The 26,952-nt window shown below is 47.0% G+C and overlaps 1 protein-coding gene across 3 annotated transcripts in view; it reads left to right on the top strand.

Annotated features, from left to right (window-relative positions):
• LOC147096902 (regulator of microtubule dynamics protein 3-like) overlaps nucleotides 1-26,497 on the top strand; it is a 70,196-nt gene extending 43,699 nt beyond the window's left edge. The window contains exons 7-13 of one of the 3 annotated variants that reach the window (XM_085973608.1): nucleotides 456-499; nucleotides 1,702-1,792; nucleotides 5,885-5,934; nucleotides 8,115-8,199; nucleotides 15,109-15,158; nucleotides 17,089-17,176; nucleotides 26,391-26,497. In XM_085973608.1, the coding sequence (XP_085829734.1) occupies nucleotides 456-499; nucleotides 1,702-1,792; nucleotides 5,885-5,934; nucleotides 8,115-8,199; nucleotides 15,109-15,158; nucleotides 17,089-17,176; nucleotides 26,391-26,426 (444 nt within the window). In that variant the 3' untranslated portion in view covers nucleotides 26,427-26,497. Of the gene's footprint in view, nucleotides 1-455; nucleotides 500-1,701; nucleotides 1,793-5,884; nucleotides 5,935-8,114; nucleotides 8,200-15,108; nucleotides 15,159-17,088; nucleotides 17,177-26,390 lie in introns of those variants that run through there. The other 2 variants (XR_015074569.1, XM_085973609.1) reach the window with 2 other exon arrangements.
• Nucleotides 26,498-26,952: the final 455 nt, after the last annotated feature.

Genomic DNA, 26,952 nt, shown 5'->3' with positions numbered 1-26,952 from the left:
AATGGGTAAATTGAATGGGCAGTATTAATGTGTAAATTGAATGGGTAGTATTAATGTGTAAATTGAATGGGTAGTATTAATGTGTAAATTGAATGGGTAGTATTAATGGGTAAATTGAATGGGTAGTATTAATGGGTAAATTGAATGGGTAGTATTAATGGGTAGTATTAATGGGTAAATTGAATGGGTAGTATTAATGGGTAAATTGAAGATGGTAGCAGAATACATGGAGTGAGTGGGCAATGTCACTAACAAAAACTTGTATGTTTTCCAAGGGAACAGAATATTCAAATGACATTCATCAACTGCACTCTCTATAAATTCAGCTGACTTTCTCAGATCATAGTTTGGACTGTGCTACTCCTGTGGTAGACCACCACTAGATTAAAAGGACATCAAGCTAAGCAGTGTACTGTCAAATATTAACTGTTAGGTGTGAATGCGATCTCTTGCAGGCGACGCAAGACGAGGCCGGTGTGCTGGTTGAAGTCGTTAGCAGGCAAGCTTACCACAAATTCAAATCACAGGAGGTCAAGCGGTGTCCTGCCCCATTGACCGAGTGGGCAATACCAAGCTACACAGAGCAGAAGGCCCCAGGTTCAACTACTAGTCTGTTCCGAGTTAGCCCATCTCTGCTGCGGTAGTATTTGGAGGACGAGTTACGTTGACTCTCCCTGCTCCTGTGTGCTTGGTAGACAATGCTCAGATAGAGACATCGTGTGTGGGGCTGGACTGTAATGCCCCTCCACAGTCATTTCCTACCAACGCTCCATGTCAAGGCTCCCACCTGAAGTTATATTTGGCTGCACTAATATTTAAAAAAAATTAAAAAAAAATTCTTCCAATCCCCAAAGTTCAAACTCCTGCAAAGCTCTGCTATGGAGCTGTTTGAACTGAACCTTGATTAGTAATAAACTCAATATATTATTTAGTTTATTGCACTATTGATTGCAAAGATTTTTCTGTACATTATGTTTTTATATTTTTATTGAAATATAAAGCAAATTAATATAGAGTATAGGTATATTGCATAATGAATATAGATACATCATTCATAGTGTGGTACAGCACAAAATGTATAACTGGGAACAGAACCGGTAGCTCAGGTGGGGGAGCTAGCACCAACACAGGCACGGTGGCCAAACGGCCTCTTCTGTACTGAAAGTTCCATCACTTTATAGTAATGAGAAATTGTATTAAGTTTTACTTATTTACCTCAAAGGCCCACACGTGCTTGGAAATGAAAGATCTTGTACGTGCACTCCAGCACAAGAGAAATAACATTGCATTGTTCGAAAGTTCTGTGTAGTCGTGGAATGTTTGGAGCCATTTCATGAAATCGTTAATTAAATAAAAAGTTAAGCGTCCCAGTTTGAGTGGCCAGATCTCAGCCGGGATGGCAGTCGGGCTGCTACAATTCACTTCAGCACCTCTGGGCGCCGAAGGGTGGAGTGGGGGTGGAGTGGGCGGTAAATTAGCCAGGGCTTCCAAGGCCGATCGCTTTCCATTAACCCCTGTAGGAAAGAATCTCTGGTGAGGACAGGATTGCGTTAGGCTGTGGTGTACCCACAGGTGATGGGCATTGTCTGAACTCGTGCATTGAGAACGAGCACTTCCAGGAAGTAATAGACTCGTACCTGTACCCCAGCCACCGGCAGAAAAGGTGTCACATGTATAGACTTGGTTTTCATATTTCCACAGTTATGACAATATATACACAGATCCTGCTGGCAACATCCCTGTCATTGACACAGCTGAAATAACCGAGGTCGCCGACAAAGTTGAAGAACAGGTAACACAAAAATAATTTGGAAATGTGGAATTGCTCAACAATATGTAGGTGCACAGAGTATCTTATAGAGGTGTGAAATAAAGAGAATTTTTTTTGTGTTTTGTGGGCTGATTGAAACTCAATTTAGCTGCATTGCTAACACACTACAAGGGTAGCAGTCGCATGGGAACACCATCACCTCCAGGTTCCCCTCCAAGTTACACACCATCCTTATTGGACATACAGCGGCCGTTCCTTCATCGTGGCTGGGTTAAAATCCTGGCATTCCCTCCCTAATGGCACCTTCACCACACGGCCTGCAGCGGTTCAATTTAGGAAGTCAATCTTATGAAAATGTTTTTGCAGTCGCATGAACATGGTGTTTCCAGTAATGAGCTGCCCGACCTCTGTCTGGGCACCAAAGGAGCCACCAGTGGAGGATGAGGGTGACATATCTCTGTACCCAATGATAATGGATGCAATCGCCGACCATTCCACCAGACTGCTATCACCCCAATTAGCAGACGCTGCTCCACATTCCCTTTATGCTTCCCTCCCCCTAACTCACAGAATCACAGAATCACAGAAACTCCACAGTGCAGATAGAGGCCATTTCGGCCCATCGAGCCTGCACCGACACATATCCCACCCGATCCCCGTAACCCCTATACCAACACATATCCCACCCTATCCCCGTAACCCCACGTATTTAATCCCCCTAACACTAAGGGTCAATTTATCATAGCCAATCAACCTAACCCGCACATCTTTGGACTGTGGGAGGAAACCGGAGCACCCGGAGGAAACCCACGCAAACACGGGGAGAATGTGCAAACTCCACACAGACAGTCGCCCGAGGCCGGATTCGAACCCGGGTCCCTGGCGCTGTGAGGCAACAGTGCTAACCACTATGCCACCGTGCTGCCCTTTATGCATAGTTTTGACTGCTGTGCATTTCTTTTATGAACCGTATTTCTTAAATGGAGGAACAGGAGGAGGCCATCAAGCCCCACGATCCTGTTCCGCCATTCCATTAGATCATGTTGATCTGTATCTTAACTCCATCTACGCCCCTTGGTTCTGTAACCCTTAATACCCTTACCTAACAAAAATCTATCAATCTTAGTTTTGACACTTTCAATTGACCCCCCAGCCTCAACACCCTTTTGCCGGAGAGTTCCAGATTTCCACCACCCTTTGTGTGAAGAAGTGCTTCCTGACATCACCCCCTGAACGGCCTGGCTCTAATTTTAAGGTTCTGCCCCCTTGTTCTGGACTCCCCTTCACCAGAGGAAATAGTTTCTCTCTCTGTATCTCATCAAATCCTTTAATGAAGTTAAACACCTCGATTAGATCACCCCTTAATTTTCTATACTCAAAGGAATAAAAGCCTGGTCTATGAAACCTGTCCTCATAATTATAACGCTTTTAACGGGACACAGGCCCTGAATTTACACTGGCCGCGATCCTTGGTGCCCGCTGGCGCCTTCCAGCGTTAACCCCACCAAAGTAGGTGGCGGCACAAAAATCTGAGGGAGTGCTCAACTGTCGGAGGTGCCGTCTTTCGGATGAGATGTTAAACCGAGGCCCCGTCTGCTCTCTCAGGTGGATGTAAAAGATCCCATGGCCCTATTTTGAAGAAGAGCATGGAGCTATCCCTGGTGTCCTGGGGCCAATATTTATCCCTCAATCAACATAATAAAAACAGATTGTCTGGTCATTACCACATTGCTATTTGTGGGAGCTTGCTGTGCACAAATTGGCTGCTGTGTTTCCTACATTACAACAGTGACCACACTTCAAAAGCACTGTATTGGCTGCAAAGTGCTCTGGGACATCCAGTGGTGGTGAAAGACACCGGAGAAATGCAAGTCTTTTATTCCTTTTGTCAGCAGGAGGGCACCATATTACCTGGGCCTGCTTAAGGCACGTTCCGCCAGAAGAACCGAGCAATTTCACCCTCCTATCTTCAGCAACTGGCAGAGTTTGTTGCGTTCAACTATTAACACACAATATGAAAATATAAACCAGTTACAGGAAACTCTTTTTTTATCCGGCACCAACGGGACCAGCGTGTTGCTAGTTTATCAAAAAGTCTGGATTACAGAGGGGTATACTTACCAAGGTACGAGAGCCCCGTACACGGCCACAGATCCAGGCGTCCCTGTTGCATAGCAACAGGTGCAGGAACCCCGGTTACACGGCCACAGATCCAGGCGTCCCTGTTGCATAGCAACAGGTGCAGGAACCCCGGTTACACGGCCACAGATCCAGGCGTCCCTGTTGCATAGCAACAGGTGCAGGAACCCCGGTTACACGGCCACAGATCCAGGCGTCCCTGTTGCATAGCAACAGGTGCAGGAACCCCGGTTACACGGCCACAGATCCAGGAACCTCGGTTACACGGCCACTAATATGAAGTAAAACTTACCTGAACCTACTCCTGAATTTTGCCGGTTAAGAGAGATTTCCGGTTATTTAGGTGCCGGTAAAAAGAGAGTTTCCTGTACATAGAATTACATGGAAATTACAATACGGAAACATGCCATTCAGCCCAACAAGTCCATGTTGGTATTTATCCTCCACACTGTAGTCCTAATTTCAGCTGCCCACTCCGTTCCCCTATCGATACATCGCTCTTTCCTTCCACCACATATCTATCCTATCAGATGTTGGCATGGTCTATGCCTCAGTCGTTACCTCCAGCAGTGCATTCCAAAAAGTCCCTCCCACTTTCTATCCCAAATCTCATACATTTACTCTTACATCTATAGGTGTCAGCTGTGGCTCAGTGGGTAGCATTCTTGCCTCTGAGTCAGAAGGCTGAGGGTTTAAGTCCCACTCCAGAACCTTGAACACATAATCTAGGCTGGCACTTTAGTACAGAAGTGAAAGAGTGTTGCACTGCCAGAGGTGTTGTCTTTTTGGTTGTGACGTTAAACTCAGGCTCCGTCTGCCCTCTCACGTGGCACTATTTTGAAGAGGAGCAGGGGACTTCTCCCCAGCATCCTGGATAATATTTATCCCTCTACCGGCATCACTAAAACAGATTATCTAGCCATTATCACATTGCTGTTTGTGGGAGCTTGCTGATTACAAATTGACTGCCACATTTCCTACATTACCACAGTGACTACACTTCAAAAGACTATGGGGGAAAAATTGGGTATCGCCCATTTTGGGGTGCTAATATTGGCCGGGCACAAAGTTTAGCGCTCGGCGCTAATTATTGCCTTCGTCTGCAAAATTCACCCCTGGAGGTGATTTGAGCGCTAAATCAAGCGCTACACACCTCTCTTAAGGTGCAAATGTCGGGGAGTGAGATGCTACCGAAGCTCAGGCGATGTCCGTTACCATGGAAGCCAGACAGACTGGCGCCGTCCAGTTCTTAAAGGGGAGGGGCCATCTTGCTGCCCAGCCACTCCCTGCTCATTGCAGCCTTGAATCTCAGCCTGGAGAGACCTCGAAAGCAATTGTGTTGAAAGCACTAATGGATAGGCCCAGGGAAAGAGCTCGGTGCTTAGGAACCTCAAAAGTGGTTCTCGGGACCCAAAACTCCTTCGGACAGCGTCGAATCTCTCCAGACGTCTCTCAACCTGCGTGTTCCAAATATTTCGCCGACAAGAAAAGGCAGGAAGCGCCCGCCTTTAAATAGCGCTCCCCCAGCCCCTTCCTGACTTGAAAACATTCCCCTCTACCTGCCGTTCCTAGTGCCGGGCACTAAGGCAGGGGGCGCGACTCAATATCCGGTCCGGGGCGCTACCGGGACGTTGCACACTCGACTGACGTCATGATCTGCGGGCGCAGGAGATCGTGGCGGTAGTGTTTAGCGCCGCCGCAAAACGACTGGTCAATTTCGCGAGTGGCGCTAAAATCGCCACGCTTGGGCGCTAAGTTCCTAGCGCCCCATTAGCGCCACTCCCCGGAGGTACTAACGGGAGGCGCTAACCAACTGAATTTTGCCCCCTATGGCTGTAAAGCACTTTGGGTGTCTTGAAGATGTGAAAGATGCTCTATAAATGCAAGTCTTTTGTTTTAAAAAGATCAGGCAAACCCGTGTACAACCACATATTAGCAGTGCATAATGTTAATCATAAATTCTATCTCTTGTAGGACGTGCAACTACAACATGAAGGTAACATATTAGTTGAAGTCTTTAACAGGTAAGCTTACCACAAACTCAGATCACAGTAGAATTGACAAATGTGCTGCTCCAATGAGTGGCAGATAATATAATCTCATAGCAAGAGGAAAGCTCAACCTCGATTCCTGCTTTCTTATGGGCTCATTGACCTCAGCTTGGCCAGCAGTTGTGCATTATAATATCTTTCCATGCCCCTGGGGCTTCCTTGCTCCAGACTCCTGATAGTGGAAAGGTACACGTCCAGTCAGGCCAGGATCAGGCTTGGCTGTGATGCCCTCCAAAGTTGAATAGCCACTTGATGCTGACTGTTTAGGGGTTCACACGTGGATAATGATCACTTGGTTGCGAGGTACACCCACGGAATTGTACCCAGCGAGGAGTCCGCACCTTCGGGAGAGGAGGTTGAAGGGAGAAAATGAGCACGGGCTGCAGATCAGAAAATATAAAAACCTGTTTCAAGCCCCACAGACCTTTTTTTTATTCCTGTGCGAGCTACCATTGTGGTAAAGCTTTTTTTAACATGACTTGTGTTAGTAATAAACAGTATGTTTGGAGCCTCGCGTCGTGTGGTTAAATTCAAGGGTTTTTCTGTAAATTACACGTTTTAATTCATTTTTTAATAAAACAGAAAGCAAATAAATGAGACAATGTAGGTATATTATATAATAAATATGCCATTACGATATCCATACTAAGGTATAACACAAACCATATACACAAGAATAATGGGATTAAAGTAAATATTTGGTGGGTGGGGTTGACACTGGCCTCCTTCTGTACTAACGATTTCTATGATTCTTTGAACAGTACATGGAATATACATCATAGAAACAGGCCATTCGGCCCAACCAGTCTCTGCTGGTGTTTACACTCCACACCAGTCTCCTCCCATTCCATCTGCCTCGTCTCAGCCTTTCAGCATATCTCTCTATTCCCTTTGCTCTCATGTACTCCTCTAGTTTCCTTTAGAAAGCATCCATGCTATTTGCCTCAACCACACCCTGTGGTAGCGAGTTCCACATTCTAACCACACTGACATTTCTCTTTATTTCCCTATTGGGTTTATTAGTAACTATCTTGTATTTATGGTCCCTAGTTTTGGATTGTCCCACAAGTGGAAACATTCTCTCCACATCTACCCTGTCCAGACCATTCACAATTGTAAAGATCTCTATCAGGTCACCTCTAAGTCTTCTCTTTTATAAAGAAAAAAGCCCCAACCTGTTCAACCTTTCCCGATAGTTGTAGTCACTCAGTTCTGGTACCATCCTTGTAAATCTTTTTTGCACTTTTCCCAGTGCTTCTCTGCCTTTTTATAGTATGGAGACCAGAACTGCGCACAGCACTCTGAATTGTGGTCTGACCAGGGTCCCATACAAGTTTAACATAACTTTGCTACTATTTGAATTCTATTCCCCTAGAAGTAAATCCCAGTGCTTTGTTAGCATCTTTAATTGCTTTGCTGAATTGCGGTGCTGCTTTTAATGATTTGTCTACCTGTATCCCTCAATCCCTTTGCTCTTCTACCCCATTCAGTATTTTATTTTCTACGGTGTAGGTGATGTTTCTATTTTTCCTACCAAAGTGCATCACCTCACATCTATCTATGTTAAAATTTGTAATGCCACATAACTGCCCAGTCAGCAAGTTTTATGCACGCAGTGAAGAGAAGTTGTATTAAGTTTAATTGGCTTACCCGAGAGGACCCCACGCACCATCAATCGAATTACTTTCTATGTGTTGTTTGAGAACTTTACATTTTTTTTTTAAGTAACCATATAATTTTAGAAGCCACTTCAGGAAATACTTAGCAACATTTTTTTTTAAAGGCACAGTTGAAAAAGTCATTTCACAAGAAGGTCTTGGGTTTGCTCGCTGTGCTGAGATACCTGGCCTCAGGTGGGCTGGCTGTAGAGTGCCGTTGGCCTCAGTTAACCACTGATGGAAAGTACATGTGGGGACGTCAGGTGCTGACAGGATCAGGCTTGACTGTTAAACCCCCCCACCAGGTCAAATAGCCTATTGACACTCATCATCTGGGCTCACATCTGGCGAATGATCAGTGGCATGAGGTGCTGGAAGCCTGGTGGTGCCCACTGGCATTGTATCCCTGCCACTGCCTTTGAGGGAGGAAGGGAAGCTAGGAAGAATGGCATGTGTGAACCCGAAGAACTGCTGAACATTTCCATATTTCCACAGTTATGACACCGTATTTACACACCACCGCTCCATGTCTGCCACCGACACATCTGAAACAGACATGGAGGACTTAAACAAAGAACAGGTAAAAAAAAAAATTTCAGGCATTTCTTGTGAAAATATTGTTGCACAGAATATCTCATGGAAGCATAAGCTGAATATTTTTGTATGTGGTCTGGTCAAAACTCGGTTGCTGGTGCAGAGAATGGGTAACATCAAGAGACTCACATTCACCCCACTGCAGAATAAATGTGGCACTTCCAATCTTTTTTTTTGGCAAGGAGTATGTTCTCTTTCCACAAATAATGATGTATTGGATCGCCCACTGTCCCTGCCCCATGAGACTACTGTGACTGCTCTGATCTTTACCAGACCGGCTCCAAATCCCAGAGTTGCCCCGATGTCCACTGCAAACTCTCCAGCTGCGACTGGGGGTAATTCTGACTTTGGGCGATTACCCGCCCGTCAGAAATCTCCCCTGCTTTCCATTTCCATGGAAGTCAATGGGGGAGAGATGTATAATGGGAGGTTGCTCCGATATCGCCCGATTTACCCTCTCGCTCACAGTCTCCACTGTGTCCAGGTCTCTCTGGTGTGCACTGATTCTCTGAACTGGACTTAAAGGGACCACCGACAGCCCTCACGAAAGGAGAGGTTGGCAGACGTTTCTTTATCTGTTTATTAACACACAATATGATACCACAAACCAGTGTCGAGGAACAACCATTCTTGGACTAACAATTCTTTCCGAACAGTTAGTTTCTGGCCAGTCCCCTGCACCTACCTGTCTTTGGCTCAGGGAATCTTTGCCTTAATTCTTATTATGGTGAACCAGCGCAGCTCAGAGAAGAACGTCAGTTGCTGGAGATGGGATGGTTTTATATCTTTTCCAGAGTGCCACAAGAGGCGTTTTACGATCAGGATGCAGGGTTGCCACAGCATCCAACGTTGCTGCAAAATAGTAATCGCTTCCTGACGTAAGAAAACTACTAGGCACTTGGTCTAAGCGTTAGACAAAGCTTTAATCAACTGTTTTACAACATGGAGGTTGTTATGTTCATAAATAAATAGACGTTTTCATTATGAACAGCTAGCTTGAGCTAGTCATTTATTCAGCCATGTGGACTAGTGTACAGGCATCCATCTTGACTACTGCCTTCTGGGTAGCCCACTACTAAACATACAGCTCCACCTAGTGTACCATTCTAGAATGACATGTTACTGATCATTACATCCTCCTTCCTTTGAGGTTAAACAAAATCAATATCAATCAATATCAATTATAACGACATAAACATCTTCACAACAGTCAACACATTTTCAAAGCTTTACTATGAACTCTAAGCTTTTCATTCTTTTGTTATAGTTTTCTTTGTACTCAAAAATTAAGTCTATCAGGCTTTTTTACTTCACGTGTGGATCTTCTCAGCACAGGTAAGTCTGATGTGTTTTCACGAGAGCCTGTATGTGTGTTTGTGTTAGACTGTTCTGGTGGTGACTGACAAGATTCAGTTGCGGCATTGTCATCGATTTGCTCTTGGATAGTTTCTTGTGTTTTCAGGAGGGAACGGCGGTTCCTCCTGAGAATCTGTCCTTCCTCAGTTCTAACAGTGTATGACCTTGGTCCTACTTCCTCAAGAACTGTAGCTTTCCTGTTCCATGCATCTGGATCCTCAATCCTGACAACATCATCCCTTGTCAATGGTTTCAGAGTTTTGGATGACTTGTCATAGTGTGATTTCTGTTTCAGCTTTAACAGTTGAAGTCTCTGTCTCAGTTCCTTACTCTGCTTTTCTTTTGCACAGCAGGGTAGCATGGTGCGCAACTTGTGACCCATTAGGAGCTCAGCAGGTGAAGAACCAGAGTCTAAAGGGGAGGTTCGGTAGCTCAGCAGGGCGAGATAAGGATCAGACTTGCTTTCTGTTGCTTTCTTCAGTAGCTGTTTGAGAACTTGAACACCTTTCTCTGCCTTACCATTCGACTGAGCATACAGAGGACTGGATGTGATGTGCTGAAAGTCATAATGTGCTGCAAACTGTTGCCACTCCTTACAGTTGAAGCACGGACCACTGTCGCTAACGGCAATCCTGGGAATTCCATGTCTGGCGAAGATGGATTTAACATGCATTATGACACTGCTTGCTGATGTGCTTGAGAGCAGTGCCATCTCAGGATAGTTAGAATAGTAGTCAATCACTATTAGATAGTCTTTACCATTCAAATGAAAAAGGTCCATACCAACCTTTTGCCATGGTGCTGTTGGTAAGTCAGCTACTATCATTGGTTCCTTTGCTTGTTTGTTTTGGTGTTTCTGACATGTTTCACATATGCCTATCATGTTCTCAATGTCCTTATTTATGCCAGGCCAATAAACAGTGTCTCTTGCTCTCCTTTTGCATTTTTCAATTCTGAGGTGTCCCTCATGAATCCTTTTGAGCATGTCTTTACGTAGAGCCTGTGGAATGACTATTCTGTTCTGTTTTAGTAATAGTCCACTTGCAACACTCAACTCTGACCTTATGTGATAGTACTTTGGACAGGAACCTTTTGGCCAACCATGATGAATGTTCTCTATTACTGTTTGTAACACTGTATCTTTTACTGTTTCTTCTGCTATTTGCTTTGATTTTGTGTCTGACACGGGCAGCGCAGCAGTGACCATACTCACATGAACATCCACGTCTTCCTCAGTAGAGCTCACATGACTCATTGTGGGTGCTCGGGATAGTGCATCTGCCTGTTTGCCTGGTGTGTAGATCAGTTCAAAGTCATATCTTTGCAGCTTCATCATGAGTCGTTGAATCCTTGGAGACATCTCATTCAGATTTTTTTTTTTATGATGGCAACCAGTGGGCAGTGGTCTGTCTCAACTGTGAAGGTGGGAAGTCCATATATGTAGCCATGGAACTTTTCTAGTCCAACTACCAAGCCTAGACATTCCTTTTCAATCTGGGCGTATCTACACTCAGACTCAGTCATAGACGTGGAGGCATAGGCAACAGGCTTCCAATCTTCACCCTCTGCTTGTAGCAAGACCGCGCCTAGGCCATCTTTTGATGCATCCATTGACACTTTGATTCTCTTTGTTGGGTCAAAGAAGGTGAGTACAGGTGTGGTTGTCAGCACTGTTTTGAGGTTCATCCACTCTTGTTCATGTCTTTCTGTCCATGTGAACTCATTTGTTTTATGTAGCAGGTCTCGCAGACAGGCTGTCTTGGCTGACAAGTTAGGAATGAACTTTCCAATGAAGTTTATCATCCCCATGATGCGTAGCACTCCTTTTTTGTCAGTGGGTCGGGGCATTTTGAGTATGGCGTTTACTTTTTCCATATCTGGCTCTATTCCTTTACCAGATAGATTATCTCCTAGGAAAGTGACTTCCTGGATGCCAAACTTGGCTTTGTTGGGCTTCAGTCCATTCCGGCGTATGCTCTGTAGCACTTTAGTCAGTCTCTCATTGTGTTCTTTCAGTGTGGAGCCCCAGATGATGATGTCATCAACATAGACCCAAACTCCTTCCAGACCTTCAATTATGTGTTCCATCGCTCTATGAAAGATTTCAGATGCAGATACTATCCCGAAAGGCATTCTGAGGAAACAATACCTGCCAAATGGTATGTTGAAGGTACAGTATTTGGTGCTCTCTTCATCCAGTTTTAGTTGCCAAAATCCTTGTGAGGCATCGAGCTTTGTGAAGTATCTGGCACCTGACATTTCACTGGTGATTTCTTCTTGCTTAGGAATCTGGTAGTGTTCACGTTTTATGTTTGCATTTAAGTCCTTTGGATCCATGCATACTCTTAGATCATTGTTCTTTTTCTTTACACATACCATGGAGTTAACCCAGTCTGTTGGCTCTTCGACTTTCCTGATGACTCCTAGTGTGGTCATTCTGTCCAGTTCTTTCTTGAGCCGGTCACGCAGGGGTGCTGGAACTCTCTGTGGAGCATGTACCACTGGCTGAGCATCCTCCTTTAGCTGGATCTTGTAAGTGAATGGTAGAACTCCAAATCCTTTAAACACATCCTGGAAATTACTCACTACAGAATCCACTGAGTCATCTGGTCTGCTTATGGCACAGTTTATACGGTAGACTCTCTTGACCAGTTCTAAGTCCTCACAAGCTTTGTCACTTAGTAGTGAATCAAGTTCTTCAGCCACAACAGAAAACATGAGATGATGCACTTTGTCTTTGACTGTCACTTTAAGTGTGCATACACCTAAGCTATCTATTTTCTGTCCATTTGTGAAGTATCTGGCACCTGACATTTCACTGGTGATTTCTTCTTGCTTAGGAATCTGGTAGTGTTCACGTTTTATGTTTGCATTTAAGTCCTTTGGATCCATGCATACTCTTAGATCATTGTTCTTTTTCTTTACACATACCATGGAGTTAACCCAGTCTGTTGGCTCTTCGACTTTCCTGATGACTCCTAGTGTGGTCATTCTGTCCAGTCAGTAGTACTGACTTTTTCTGTATTTTGGGCTTTTCTTTCATATTTTTAATGTCACTCATACTGATCAAGTTTGCTTTTGCCCCAGTGTCTAGTTTCAATGTAACTAATGCTCCATTTACCTGCAGTGGCATCATCCATTTGTCCTCTTTTACTGCATTTACTTTATGTTCAGCATTGTCCATTCCTGAGGGCTGCACATTTTCTGTATCCTTTTCTATATTGTCACATGACACCATTCCTACAAAAAATATCTCACTTAAATCAGTGTCCTCAATCACATTGACTTGTTGCCCTTTCTTTGTTTTTACTTTTGAAAAGCATTGTTTGGCAAAGTGATTCTTTCCATTACATTTTGTGCACATTTTTCCAAACACTGGGCATTGTCTTGACTGGTGCTGGTAACCACAGCGTCTACAATTAAAAGTTCCATCCTCCGATTGCTTTGCATTTCTGTTCTGCCCACGTTTCTTCCCTTTGTAGGACACAGCACCGACAGCAGCACTATCACTTACTACAGTCGCATTATTATTAATTTCACTGAAAGTCTTTGCGCGCTGTTGAGCTAGCTCACTGGCATGGCATATTTTCACAGCTTTCTCCAATGTTAGTTCAGTTTCTCTCAACAAATGTTCCCTGACCTTTTTATCATGAATACCAAACACAATCTGGTCACGAATCATGGATGATTTCAGTTCAGAGAAATTACATGTCTGTGCTTTCAGTTTCAGATCGGTCACAAAGCTATCAAAAGTCTCATTTTGCTGCTGTGTCCGTGAACAGAACACGTTCCTCTCATAGGTCTCGTTCTTTTTGGGAGAACAATGTGTATCAAACTTCTTTAGCACATCGTCCATTTTTTCTCTGTCCTCCTCTTGATCAAATACAAACGTATTAAATACCTCTATCACCTGCGGGCCTGCAACCGTGAGCAGCAACGCTATTTTCCTTGCGTCTGGCATCGTACCGAACCCGATGGCGGCAATGTAGAGTTCGAATTGTTGTTTGAAAGTCCGCCAATTGCAGTCGACATTCCCCGTGAGTTTCAAACCCTCCGGTGGCTTCAAATTCTCCATGTCGCGTTTCACAATATTCAGCAGATATTACCAATCCTGGTACCATGTTCATAAATAAATAGACGTTTTCATTATGAACAGCTAGCTTGAGCTAGTCATTTATTCAGCCATGTGGACTAGTGTACAGGCATCCATCTTGACTACTGCCTTCTGGGTAGCCCACTACTAAACATACAGATCCACCTAGTGTACCATTCTAGAATGACATGTTACTGATCATTACAGAGGTCTAGTTGTGTCCTTCACTAGTTCCTGTTAAGAATGTCCTGCGCAAGCTGGGCCCGTGCCCGAATATTTATTCTCTTCCCTGGACAGCGCCGCCCGTAGGCCGCTCAGTATTATTTCATAAGTCTTTCTTTCATGAATGACTGATTCATGTCACTTCCCATTACCTGATGAAAACCATCCAGCAAAAGCCAACATGCTAGTGTCAGTCATCAGGAGTGCTAATGGGTAAATCAAAGAATTAGAGCATGGATGTGACGCAACAGCAAAGCACGAATGGGAAAAGAACACTTAACAAAAACCTGTATATATGACCAGTAACATAGAAACATAGAAGATAGGAGCAGGAGTAGGCCATTCGGCCCCTCGAGCCTGCTCCGCCATTCAATGAGATCATGGCTGATCATCCAAACTCAGTACCCTGTTCCTGCCTTCTCTCCATATCCCTTGATCCCTTTAGCCTTAAGAAATATATCCAACTCCTTCTTGAATATATTTCATGAATTGTCCTCTACTGCCTTCTTTGGTAGAGAGTTCCACAGGTTCACCACTCTATGGGTGAAGAAATTCCTCCTCATCTCTGTCCTAAATGGCTTACCCCTTATCCTTAGACTGTGACCCCTGGTTCTGGACTCCCAGTAACAGAGGACTGGGGATGTATTACAAGGCTACAGAACATTCGAGGATTTAAATGACATTCACAGATTCCTCACACTACACTCTGCCTCTGATCCCATTCATCAACTGAAGCCCTGAGTTTTCAGGATATTAAGGGCAACAGATCGGATAGACAAGAGATAAACTATTTCCGCTGGTTGGGGATTCTAGGACTAGGGGGAATAGTCTAAAAATTAGAGCCAGACCTTTCAGGAATGAAATTCGGAAACACTTGTACACACAAAGGGTGGTAAAAGTTTGGAACTCTCTTCCGCAAATGGCAATCGATGCTAGATCAATTGTTAATTTTAAATCGGCGATTGATAGCTTTTTGTTAACCAAAGGTATTAAGGGATATGGGCCAAAGGCGGGCATTTAGAGTTAGGTCACAGATCAGCCATAATCTCTTAAATGACAGAACAGGCTCGAGGGGCTATTCCTGTTCCGGTGTTCCTCAATGATAACTGGAATATAATACTCCAGTACAGACCACAACCAGATTAAAAGAACGTCACCCAAAACAGCATACCGCCAAATATTAACTCTGCAGATTGCTGATTGTGAAAATTCCATTTCTTATAGGACATGAAGGCACTAGATGAAGCTAATCTGATGGTTGAATTCATTGATGGGTGAGCTTACCATAAACTCAAATTACAATAAGATCCACAGGCATGTGCCGCGACAACAATATCCAGCGATATGGACCCCGGGGTCCCAGGTCCCGTAGCTGGGTTAACAGTTGGGAGGAGGGGCTGAGCGGTTATAATAACCTGCAGTGGCCCTGAGCTAGGGAGAAAAGAAAATCAGCCCGAGTTCCTGCTCCTGATTGCTATCAAAGCACCCCCAATAGAAAGTGCAACGTGGACATTTGGGTAATGACAGGATCAGCTTCACTTGTGATACTCCCCCACCAACCCCCACTACCAAGGTTCACACAGGAAGAATTGTCATTTGGTACCAGAGGTACCTGTACCCCAGCATGGGTCAGTGCCTTCGGGAGAGATGGGCAACCCCAGAATGGGTCAAACCCCAGCATGGGTCAGTGCCTTCAAGAGAGACGGGCAACCCCAGCATGGGTCAGTGTCTTCAGGAGAGATGGGCAACCCCAGCATGGGTCAGTGCCTTTGGGAGAGATGGGGAGAACGCCAGCATGGGTCAGTGCTTTTGGGAGAGATGGGGACAACCCCAGCATGGGTCTGTGTCTTCGGGAGAGATGGGGAACCCCAGCATGGGTCAGTGCTTTTGGGAGAGATGGGGAGAACCCCAGCATGGGTCAGTGCCTTTGGGAGAGATGGGGAACCCCAGCATGGGTCAGTGCTTTTGGGAGAGATGGGGAGAACCCCAGCATGGGTCTGTGTCTTTGGGAGAGATGGGGAGAACCCCAGCATGGGTCTGTGTCTTCGGGAGAGATGGGGAACCCCAGCATAGGTCAGTGCTTTTGGGAGAGATGGGGAACCCCAGCATGGGTCAGTGTCTTCGGGAGAGATGGGGAACCCCAGCATGGGTCAGTGCCTTCGGGAGAGATGGGGAACCCCAGCATGGGTCAGTGTCTTCGGGAGAGATGGGGAACCCCAGCATGGGTCAGTGCCTTCGGGAGAGATGGGGAACCCCAGCATGGGTCAGTGTCTTCGGGAGAGATGGGGAGAACCCCAGCATGGGTCAGTGTCTTCGGGAGAGATGGGGAGAACCCCAGCATGGGTCAGTGCCTTCGGGAGAGATGGGGAACCCCAGCATGGGTCAGTGCTTTTGGGAGAGATGGGAGAACCCCAGCATGGGTCTGTGTCTTCGGGAGAGATGGGGAACCCCAGCATGGGTCAGTGTCTTCGGGAGAGATGGGGAGAACCCCAGCATCGGTCTGTGTCTTCGGGAGAGATGGGGAGAACCCCAGCATGGGTCAGTGCCTTTGGGAGAGATGGGGAACCCCAGCATGGGTCAGTGTCTTCGGGAGAGATGGGGAACCCCAGCATGGGTCAGTGCCTTTGGGAGAGATGGGGAGAACCCCAGCATGGGTCAGTGTCTTCGGGAGAGATGGGGAACCCCAGCATGGGTCAGTGTCTTCGGGAGAGATGGGGAACCCCAGCATGGGTCAGTGTCTTCGGGAGAGATGGGGAACCCCAGCATGGGTCAGTGTCTTCGGGAGAGATGGGGAACCCCAGCATCGGTCAGTGCCTTCACGAGAGATGGGAGAATCCCAGCATGGGTCAGTACCTTCGGGAGAGATGGAGAGAACACCAGCATGATGTTTTTTAATGTTTGTTTGTTGTTGGGATGTGAGTAACACTGACAAGAAAGGTTTTATTGCCCATCCCTAGCTGCCCTGAGAGTATTAAGGATCAACCACATAGTGTGGGATTGGAGCTACGCGTAGGCCAGACCAGTAGGGGCGATGGGTTCCCTTCCCACCACGATCAGTTTCTGGTGCCAGCCCAGAAATTGCCAACTTCTTGAATTCATTTTCACAATGGTGGGATTTGACTCACAAACCACGAGCTTATTAATCCACCACCATGACCACTAGGCTATGTATAAGAACTATGAAGGTCTTCCATATTTCCACAGTTACCACATCACATACTCAAACGAGTGCAGCATCAGTGCCGCTGACAGAGCCAAAACAGCAGACGCGGAGAGCGAAAATGAAGAACAGGTGAAAAATATCATTTGATCACTGTTTTTGCTCATCAATGTGCACAATCTCTTATGCAGGTGTGAAATAAGGAGAACATTTTCATAAGTAAATTAATTGAAACAGCCACTGCCATGCAGCTCATGTACTGGCAGGTAAAGCTGATGTTTATTTTTAAGGTTTGGCAAACTGGAAAAGTATTTTACCAGAATAGTTACAAAAAGTTATTTACAGAGGGGCACAGGAGTAATGTCAAGCGCGGAAAGCATCAATAGCTGCAGACTGCAACTGAAACTGGTCTGTTTCACAATGACACTTGAAATGCCTCATCCTAGAATGACAGAACCAGCATCACTGACATTTATACATGGCAATGGAGTTAATAAATGTCTCTCTGATGACCTGTTTTGCGCACTGTAATTTATCAGTGGCAGTCACGTGACAGCACATCTCGCCTATCATTGGTCTATGATATTTCATTGATCAGGTGTTGACCAGTGAAATGGGAGGCATGACACTGGCCTGATTAAATGTGGATGGAGGTTTCAGTATAGGGCCGGGTTGACAATGCACCACAATGATTTTATCCTCCAATTCTGGCCTCTTGCACATCCTCGATTCTCATCGTTCCACCATTAGTGGCCGTGCCTTCAGTTGCCTTGGCCCTAAGCTCTGGAATTCCCTGCCTAAACCTCTCCGCCTCTCGACCTCTCTCCTTTAAGTCACTCCTCAAAACCAACCTCTTTGACCAAGCTTTTGGTCACCTATCCTAATATCTCCTTATGTGGCTCGGTGTCAAATTTTGTTTCAGAACGCTTCTGTGAAGCATCTTGGGACGTTTTACTATGTTGTTGTTATACTTCTCTTGATGGCCTTAAAAGGTGTTCATAGAATGGTTACAGCCCAGAAGGAGGCCTGTGCCGGCTCTCTGCAGGAGCACTTCAGCTAGCCCCACCCCCAGCCCTTTCCCCCTGGTCCGGCCAATTTTCTTCCTTCAGGTCAGAGTACCGATCCCTGGGGAACACCACCGTGTACCTTCCTCCAGTCCGAAAAACAACCGTTCACCAATACTCTCGGTTTCCTGTCACTTAGCCAATTTCGTATCCATGCTGCCACTGTCCCTTTTATTCCATGGGCTTCAACTTTGCTGGTGAGCCAATTATGTGGCACTTTATGCTCAGCTCCTTTGCTGTGCAGCCAGGGCAACCCGTCTCGGGCCTCAGACTGTGTCATTGCCAGCCCTGGAGTGGCCCCAGACCCAGGTCACTCTGCCCCAAGTTCCAGACCCCCCCCTGACCCTGAACACGGGGGCCCCACAAGGATGTGTGCTGAGCCCCCTCCTCTACTCCCTCTTCACCCACGACTGTGTGGCTGTTCATGGTTCCAACACCATCATCAAGTTTGCGGATGATACCACGGTAGTAGGCCAGATCACCAACAACGATGAGTCAGCCTACAGGGAGGAGGTCCAGCATCTCGTGAAGTGGTGCACCGATAACAACCTGGCCCTTAACATCAAGAAAACCAAAGAAATCATTGTGGACTTCAGGAAGTCTAAAGGCGGAAGTCACACCCCCATCTACATCAATGGGGCTGTGGTGGAAAGGGTGGACAGCTTTAAGTTCCTCGGAGTCCACATCATGGAAGACCTCTCCTGGTCCCTCAATACCTCCTCTCTGGTGAAGAAGGCCCAGCAGCGCCTATATTTCCTAAGGAGGCTGAAGGGATGTAACCTGTCACCCCTGATCCTCTCTAACTTTTACCGCTGCACTATAGAGAGCATCCTGACAAACTGTATCACAGTATGGTATGGCAGCTGTAGCTACTACGACCGGAAAGCCCTGCAGCAGGTAGTCAAAACTGCCCAACGCATTACCGGCACCCGGCTACCGACCATAGAGCACATATACCAGAAACGCTGTCTACGGAGGTCACGGTCCATCATCAAAGACCCTACCCACCCCAGCCACAGTCTGTTCGCCCTCCTACCATCTGGGAGACGCTACAGATGCATTCGCACCCCTACGACCAGATTTAGGAACAGCTTCTTTCCCAGGGCTGTCATCCTACTGAACTCCACAAATAAACTCTAAAGCCTGCACATCTGCCAATGCACTTTATTATGGTTATGTTTATGTTAATGTATTACAAGCCAAATGTATGTTGAATGTTTAAATGTCTTAATCTAAATGTACACTCTCGGGAGCCGCAAGCCTACATTTTGTTGTACTGCACTTGTGCACTAACAATGACAATAAAAGTTGATTTGGTTTGATTTGATTGATTGTCATTGCCAGCCCTGGAGTGGCCCCAGACCCAGGTCGCTCTGCTCCAAGTTCCAGAGATTGTCATTGCCAGCCCTGGAGTCGCCGCAGACCAGGGTCGCTCTGCCCCAAGCTCGAGATTGTCATTGCCAGCCCTGGAGTCGCCCCAGACCAGGGTCGCTCTGCCCCAAGCTCCAGAGATTGTCATTGCCAGCCCTGGAGTCGCCCCAGACCAGGGTCGCTCTGCCCCAAGCTCCAGAGATTGTCATTGCCAGCCCTGGAGTCGCCCCAGACCAGGTTCGCTCTGCCCCAAACCCCAGTGATTGTCATTGCCAGCCCTGGAGTGGCCCCAGACCAGGGTCACTCTGCCCCAACCTCCAGAGATTGTCATTGCCAGCCCTGGAGTCGCCCCGGACCCGGGTCGCTCTGCCCCAAGCTCCAGAGATTGTCATTGCCAGCCCTGGAGTCGCCGCAGACCCGGGTCGCTCTGCCCCAAGCTCCAGAGATTGTCATTGCCAGCCCTGGAGTCGCCGCAGACCAGGGTCACTCTGCCCCAAGCTCCAGAGATTACTCACCAATAACCTGCTCACCATGGGTCCCGTCAGGACCTCTCAGCTCCAGATCTTGTTACAGCTTTGGTCCAAACATGGATAAAAGAACTAAATTCCAGAGGTGAGGTGAGAGTGACTGCCCTTGACATCAAGGCATCATTTCACTGAGTGTGGCACCAAGTAGCCCTAGTAAAATTGAAGTCAATGGGGATCAGGGGGAAATCTCTTCACTGGCTGGTGTCATACCCAGCACACAGGAAGATGGTCATGGTTGTTGGAGGCCAATCATCTCAGGCCCACGACACTGCTATAGGAGTTCCTCAGGGCAGTATCCTAGGCCCAACCATCTTCAGCTGCTCCATCAATGACCTTCCCTCCATCATAAGGTCAGAGGTGGGGATGCTCGCTGATGATTGCAGTGTTCAGTGCCATTCACAATTCCTCAGATAATGAAGCAGTCCATGCCCGAATGCAGCAAGACCTGTACATCATCCAGGCTTGGGCTGATAAGTGGCAAGTAACATTCGCACCACACAAGTGGCAGGTACTGACCATCTGCAACAAGAGAGAATCTAACCAGCACCCCTTGACATTCAATGGCATTCCCATCGCCGAATCCCCCGCCATCAACGTCCTGGGGGTCACCATTGACCAGAAACTTAACTGGACCAGCCACATAAATACTGTGGCAACAAGAGCAGGTCAGAGGCTGGGTATTGTGCAGCGAGTGTCTCACCTCCTGACTCCCCCAGAGCCTTTCCACCATCTACAAAGCACAAGTCAGGAGTGTGATGAAATACTCTCCACTTGCCTGGGTGAGTGCAGCTCCAACAACACAAGAAGCTCGACAACATCCAGGACAAAGCAGCCCGCTTGATTGGCACCCCATCCACCACCTTAAACATTCACTCCCTCCACCACCAGCGCACCGTGGCTGCAGTGTGGACCATCTACAAGATGCACTGCAGCAACTCGCCAAGGCTTCTTCAGCATCACCTCCCAAACCCGCGACCTCTTCCACCTAGGACAAGGGCAGCAGGCGCATGGGAACACCACCACCTCCAAGTTCCCCTCCAAGTCACACACCATCCTGACTTGGAAATATATCGGCCGTTCCTTCATCGTCGCTGGGTCAAAATCCTGGAACTCTCTCCCTAACAGCACTGTGGGAGTACCTTCACCACACGGGCTGCAGCGGTTCAAGGCGGCTCACCACCACCTTCTCAAGGGCAATTAGGGATGGGCAATAAATGCTGGCCTTGCCAGCGCCACCCATGAATTAGCAAATTTTTAATTTTTTTTAAATTCTTTCTTTCCACAATCCCATGCTCAGCTCTAAGCCCCAGCTTCAGGACAGTCTGTGCTCAGCTCCTTTGCTGTGCAGCCAGGGCAACCCGTCTCGGGCCTCAGACTGTGTCATTGCCAGCCCTGGAGTCGCCGCAGACCCAGGTCGCTCTGCCCCAAGTTCCAGAGATTGTCATTGCCAGCCCTGGAGTCGCCCCAGACCAGGGTCGCTCTGGCCCAAGCTCCAGAGATTGTCATTGCCAGCCCTGGAGTCACCCCAGACCAGGGTCGCTCTGCCCCAAACTCCAGAGATTGTCATTGCTAGCCCTGGAGTGGCCCCAGACCAGGGTCACTCTGCCCCAACCTCCAGAGATTGTCATTGCCAGCCCTGGAGTGGCCCCAGACCCAGGTCGCTCTGCCCCAAGCTCCAGAGATGGTCATTGCCAACCCTGGAGTGGCCCCAAACCCAGGTCGCTCTGCCCCAAGTTCCAGAGATTGTCATTGCCAGCCCTGGAGTCGCCGCAGACCAGGGTCGCTCTGCCCCAAGCTCGAGATTGTCATTGCCAGCCCTGGAGTGGCTCCAGACCAGGGTCGCTCTGCCCCAAGCTCCAGAGATTGTCATTGCCAGCCCTGGAGTCGCCCCAGACCAGGGTCGCTCTGCCCCAGGCTCCAGAGATTGTCATTGCCAGCCCTGGAGTCGCCCCAGACCAGGTTCGCTCTGCCCCAAACCCCAGTGATTGTCATTGCCAGCCCTGGAGTGGCCCCAGACCAGGGTCACTCTGCCCCAACCTCCAGAGATTGTCATTGCCAGCCCTGGAGTCGCCGCAGACCCGGGTCGCTCTGCCCCAAGCTCCAGAGATTGTCATTGCCAGCCCTGGAGTCGCCGCAGACCCGGGTCGCTCTGCCCCAAGCTCCAGAGATTGTCATTGCCAGCCCTGGAGTGGCCCCAGACCAGGGTCGCTCTGCACCAAGCTCCAGAGATTGTCATTGCCAGCCCTGGAGTGGCCCCAAACCCAGGTCGCTCTGCCCCAAGCTCCAGAGATTGTCATTGCCAGCCCTGGAGTGGCCCCAAACCCAGGTCGCTCTGCCCCAAGCTCCAGAGATTGTCATTGCCAGCCCTGGAGTGGCTCCAGACCAGGGTCACTGCCCCAAGCTCCAGAGATCGTCATTGCCAGCCCTGGAGTTGTTGCCAGGTGAGATATTTGCATCCTACACAAAGCCAGCAGACAGACACTATTTTTCAAGTTAGCTTGAAGAATGAACGAAGCTTTTAAAACCTGCAGCTCAGACTAGATTATTGATGGAAGTTTCTCACTCGGGCAGTAAAGCTGGAACTAAAGGAAATAAATGTTAAGGATCTTGTTATCTGGTGTAAATATAAACCATATTCTCATTACTTTTCATCGATTTATATTCCTTTTCTGTCACTGTATTGCTACAGAGAGTTTCCTTAACAACTTAGGGTGTAAAACAGTACATTCCCTCGTGGGTGCTGGATGTCTCTGTCTTTACCTTCTCCCTACTCAGCGAAGTGTCTCTCGCGCCCCGCCCAACCCTGACCCCGACACTGGGTCTAACTACTGCTTTTCCTATGTGTCAACAAAATCTCTCCCTCTGCCCTCCCTTCTCCCCATCCACTAAACCATAAAAACCGGGTATGGTAGCATAGGAGTTATGTTACTGGACTAGTAATCCAGAGGTGATGAGTTAAAATCCCACCACGGCAGCTGGAGAATTTAAATTCAGTTAATGAAATAAATCTGGAATAAAAAGCTAGTATCAGTAATGGTGACCATGAAACTACCGGATTTTCGTAAAAACCCATCTCGTTCACTAATGTCTTTAGGGAAGGAAATCTGCCGTCCGTACCCGGTCTGGCCTATATGTGACTCCAGACCCACAGCAATGTGGTTGCCTCTTAACTGCCCTCTGAAATGGCCTAGCAAGCCACGCAGTCGTATAAGGCAGCTCACCACCTCCTTCTCTAGGGCCGTTAGGGACGGCCACATCCCATGAATGAATAAATTAAAAAACACACAATTGATTCCATTTGTACATTTTGGGGCTTGCCAATGTAATTCTAGCACATAGAATCTAACAGCACAGAAGACCATTCGGCCCATCTTAGGGACCATAAGAGCTAAAATCTCGGGGGGGGGGGGCGGCGGGGGGAGGAAAGAACCACTCACGGTGGACCCAACCCTTCTACGGTAAATGCAATAACATTTGTAAACTGTGGACAAGTGTCGCATGATCAGCCCTCCAGGAATATGTCCAACCAGAGATGGCAACCCTACTGAAGGCTCTGCCAGTGGGCGATACCCACCAGGCTACTTCCTGTTACAATTGCCCAGCCGTTACACTTCCTTAACCAGATTTTTAATCCCTATTTCAAATCACAGCTTTTCCCGCTCTCCTCCTTCCACTCATTAATTCTTCTGTTTGACTAGAAAGACCATACACTGTATTTAATTGGATCAGTCAAGCTTAGAGTCCCCAATATGTATTCTGGCAAACAGTCTCCAATTCTTTGTACTCCTGCTGTGCATATCTAGTTTAAAATCCAGGGCCTGTTTCTTTGATTTGACCTTGAGTCAGTGATCTTCCAGTGCCCACTTCCCACTGCGTTTACGATCCGCGTCACCTGAAATTTCCTAAGCGATGCCAATCGGAGAGCTTTCAGGGAAATGTGGCTGGAGATACTTTTTCCGGGACAGGGAGGAGAAGGGATCCATTCTGTTCCTGAATTTGAATGTCTTCCTCTGTATCTTCAACGCGTCGGTCTCCTCAATGTCACTGCCGTGCTGGTATATACTCAATGGTAATTTTATAAAGTAGACCTCCTCATAGATTTTAACGGCCAGATATACAAGTCCCTTTGCATCGACATAGAAAGCTTGTATTGGCGCGAAGCTAAACCTATGTTGTGTCACTCGGACGTCCCGATGTCCAAATCTAACTTAGCGAACGAGTGCAAGGAGTCTCGCACTATATTGGGTTTGCACCAGCTGCAAAAAAAACTGTAGCCAAGCATGGAACAAATATTAAGCGTTGCCAGTAAACATGGATACACACAGTTTGGGTTTCCCAAGTGCTGAAAGGCTAATGGCATAACTTGGGACTTCTATCCTCACTTTAGTATCAAGTCAGTATCTGTCATTTGACAACCTCAGATCAGTCAAGTATTCAAGGCCTAAAAAAGATCAAAGTCTTGCATTTCTACAGCGCCTTTCATGACCTCAGGACCTCCCAAAGTGTTTTACAGCCAATGAAGTACTTCCAGAGTGTAGTCACTGTTGTATTGTAGGAAAGGCAGCAGGCAATTTGCGCACAGCAAGCTCCCAGAAAAGTTGGTGAGATTCCCTCTTCAAAAACTAAAATCAATGTATCACTTTTGCGGCCTTTCACCAGGACCCCATCCCAGTACACTGATAACATGCATCCTAGGGTACTGAAGGAGGTGGCCCTAGAGATAGCGGATGCACTAAGGATGATTTTTCAGAATTCATTAGACTCGGGAACAGTGCCGATGGATTGGAGGGTAGCTAACGTTACCCCACTATTCAAAAAGGGGGGTAGGGAAAAAGCAGGTAATTACAGACCTGTAAGCCTTACATCAGTTGTGGGCAAAATGCTGGAGTCCATCATTAAGGATGAAATAGCGGAGCACTTAGCAAATGGGGACAGGATAGGACAGAGTCAACATGGATTTACAAAGGGTAAATCGTGCTTGACTAATCTATTGGAATTTTTTGAGGGAGTAACTGGTAGAATAGATGGGGGAGAGCCAGTAGATGTGGTGTACCTGGACTTCCAAAAGGCCTTCGATAAGGTCCCACATAAAAGATTAGCATGGAAAATTGAGGCTCATGGGATAAAGGGGAAAGTTTTGGCGTGGATAGGGAACTGGCTGTCAGATAGAAAACAGAGAGTTGGAATAAACGGCTCATTTTCTGAATGGCAGGCAGTAACAAGTGGGGTACCACAGGGATCTGTCCTGGGCCCCCAGCTGTTCACAATTTACATTAATGACCTGGATCAGGGAGTCGGATGCAGCATTTCCAAATTTGCAGACGACACTAAACTAGGAGGTGGGGTGGGCTCAGAGGAAGAGACCAGGAAGCTCCAGAGCGATTTGGACAGACTGGGCGATTGGGCGGATAAATGGCAGATGCACTATAATGTGGACAAGTGCGAAGTTATCCACCTTGGGTGCAGGAACGGGAGGGCAAATTATTATTTAAATGGCAATAGATTGGGAGAGGGGGAAGTACAGAGAGACCTGGGTGTTCTTGTACACCAGTCACTGAAGGCGAGCATGCAGGTGCAACAGGCGGTCAAGAAGGCAAACGGTATGCTGGCCTTCATAGCAAAAGGGTTAGAATACAGGAACAGGGATACCTTGCTGCAGCTGTACAGGGCACTGGTGAGACCACACCTCGAGTACTGTGTACAGTTTTGGTCGCCTCATCTGAGGAAGGATGTTCTTGCCATGGAGGGGGTGCAGCGGCGATTCACCAGGCTGATACCAGGAATGGCGGGAATGACCTATGAGGAGAGACTATGTAGTTTAGGGATGTACACACTGGAGTTTAGAAGATTGAGAGGGGACCTCATAGAAGTGTATAAAATTCTGACAGGTCTAGACAGACTGGATGCAGAAGGAATGTTTACCTTGGCGGGTGAGAACAGAACTAGAGGACATAATTTAAGGATAAGGGCTAAACCATTTAGGACAGAGATGAGGGGGAATTTCTTCACTCAGAGAGTGGTGAACCTGTGGAACTCATTGCCACAGAGGGCAGTGTACGCCAGCTCATTAAATATATTTAAGAGGGAATTAGATATATTTCTACGGGCAAAAGGGGTTAAGGGTTACGGAGAGAAGGCGGGGACGGGATAATGAATTAAAGGATCAGCCATGATCTCATTAAATGGCGGAGCAGGCACGAAGGGCCGAATGGCCTACTCCTGCTCCTATCTTCTATGTATCTATGTATCTATGTACAGGAACAGGATGCACAGGAGTAGGAATAAGAATCATGAGATTATATTTCCCTACAGTACAACATGGCAGAGTTCAGTTGGTGGACAAACCAGCGAATTTGATTTTGTTTTGCCTTATTCCCCCTTCAGGGCGAAGCTGATGAGGACGGAGGTTTGCAGTTCTGAAGAGATACAGTGTCAGCTTCCACAGCAATGGTTAACAATTTGATTTAAAAATAAAAGCAAATGGTACTTGAGCATTTTATAAATAATGAGATTTCTTAAAAGGCAATCTATTCTCCCTTCCTCTCCCCAAGTACAGAAACCCCTTTCCCTCAGTAGGTCATGCTCCTTCAGCCTATCCTAGGCAGTATTTGTCATGGACATCCTGGTCAGGAAAGAAACATTCCTTGGTCCTAAATATACAAGCTCAGAGGAATAAGAAATATTCAAAGTTTGCGTCATAAATAGAATGGCAGAAGGCAATATAATGGAAGGAATTCATTTAGCAGTGAATTTTAGCTCCTTTTTTATAGTCAAACTTGGCTTGTCTTTCATTTAATTCACCACGTTTCAGTTTGATAAGAATTCTTAATACATAATAAACAGGGTATACCAAACTAAAGCATGTGTTTGTTCCATTGTGCAAGCGGGGATCAACTGACGGTTTCACTTGCACTCATGAGGTCTGTTAACTTTCTATTCCAAAGTC

The sequence above is a fragment of the Somniosus microcephalus genome, chromosome 34 (assembly GCF_052327205.1).
Source record: "Somniosus microcephalus isolate GS21.2 chromosome 34, FLI_Smic_1.0, whole genome shotgun sequence".
Taxonomy (NCBI): domain Eukaryota; kingdom Metazoa; phylum Chordata; class Chondrichthyes; order Squaliformes; family Somniosidae; genus Somniosus; species Somniosus microcephalus.
Note: the sequence above shows the minus strand (reverse complement) of the source record. Positions and strands in the feature narration are given on the sequence as shown.